Source organism: Helianthus annuus, chromosome 12 (genome assembly GCF_002127325.2).
Source record: "Helianthus annuus cultivar XRQ/B chromosome 12, HanXRQr2.0-SUNRISE, whole genome shotgun sequence".
Classification (NCBI taxonomy): Eukaryota; Viridiplantae; Streptophyta; class Magnoliopsida; order Asterales; family Asteraceae; genus Helianthus; species Helianthus annuus.
The window spans coordinates 58,953,089-58,954,377 of NC_035444.2; the positions used below are offsets into that span (position 1 = coordinate 58,953,089).

Sequence of the window (1,289 nt, forward strand, 5' to 3'; positions counted from 1 at the left end):
AAAGTTTGGGAGTTAGTAGATTTACCTGAAGGAAAGTTTCCAATTGGTACTAAATGGGTCTTTCGGAACAAGATGGATGATCGTGGGGTGGTTGTAAAGAACAAGGCTAGATTGGTGGTGCAAGGTTTCCGTCAAGAGGAAGGGATTGATTACGAAGAAGTTTTTGCTCCAGTTGCAAGATTGGAAGCAATCAGAATATTCCTGGCATATGCATCATACAGAAATTTCAAAGTTTTTCAGATGGATGTAAAAAGTGCTTTCCTCTACGGGAAGGTGAAGGAAGAAGTCTATGTATGTCAGCCTCCAGGGTTCGAGGATCCTCATTTTCCAGGTCGTTACTTCAAGTTGGACAAAGCCCTCTATGGTCTTCACCAGGCTCCATGTGCTTAGTACGAGACTTTGTCAACTTATCTGTTGGAGTGTGGATACACCAGAGGAACGATTGACATGACCCTCTTCACTAAACGAATCAGAGAAGATGTAATGCTGGTTCAAATCTACGTTGACGATATCATTTTTGGGTCAACCAACGAGGAGCTGTGTAGAGAACTCGAGATCGTCATGAAGGCAAAGTTTGAAATGAGCATGATGGGAGAGCTAACGTTCTTCTTAGAGTTAGAAGTGAAGCAAAAAGAGGATGGGATTCTCATTCATCAGGCCAAGTACATTCGGGATATTCTCACGAAGGACAACATGAACGATTGTAAAGTTGCCAGCACCCCGTTTGCCTCTCAGACGGAGCTTACTCTAGACCCTCAAGGAAAACTAGTGAACAAGTCCTTTTATCGCTCCATGATCGGCTCTCTGATGTACTTAACTGCTAGCAGGCCTGACATTATGTGGGCTATCTGTCTCTGTGCTCGCTTTCAGACAAATCCCAAAGAATCACATGAAACTGCTGTGAAACGCATCTTCCGCTATCTCAAAGGAACTCCGAAACTAGGTCTTTGGTATCCTAAAGATAGTAATTTTGATCTTATTGCTTATTCTGACAGTGATCATGCAGGATGTAAAGTAGATCGCAGGTCTGTATCAAGAGGATGTCAATTCTTGGGAAATCGTTTGATCTCATGGCAAAGCAAGAAACAGACAACGGTGTCCACCTCAACCGCTCAAGCAGAGTACACTGCGGCCTACAGTTGCTGTTCACAAGTTCTCTGGATACAAAATCAGTTGTTGGATTATGGAATCAACATCATGAAGACTCCTATATTCATCGACAATGAGGCATGTCTGGGAATTGTGAAGAATCCCATCCACCACTCCAGAACAAAGCATATTGAAATTCG

At 43.1% G+C, this 1,289-nt stretch overlaps 1 protein-coding gene across 1 annotated transcript; it reads left to right on the plus strand.

The window, feature by feature from the left end:
• Window positions 1–447: 447 nt before the first annotated feature.
• LOC110892940 (uncharacterized mitochondrial protein AtMg00810-like) lies at window positions 448–1,013 on the plus strand. The gene is made up of 2 exons (XM_035981276.1): window positions 448–950; window positions 1,007–1,013. Exons 1-2 carry the CDS (start codon window positions 448–450, stop codon window positions 1,011–1,013), a joined length of 510 nt encoding a protein of 169 aa, XP_035837169.1.
• The last annotated feature ends 276 nt before the right edge of the window (window positions 1,014–1,289 follow it).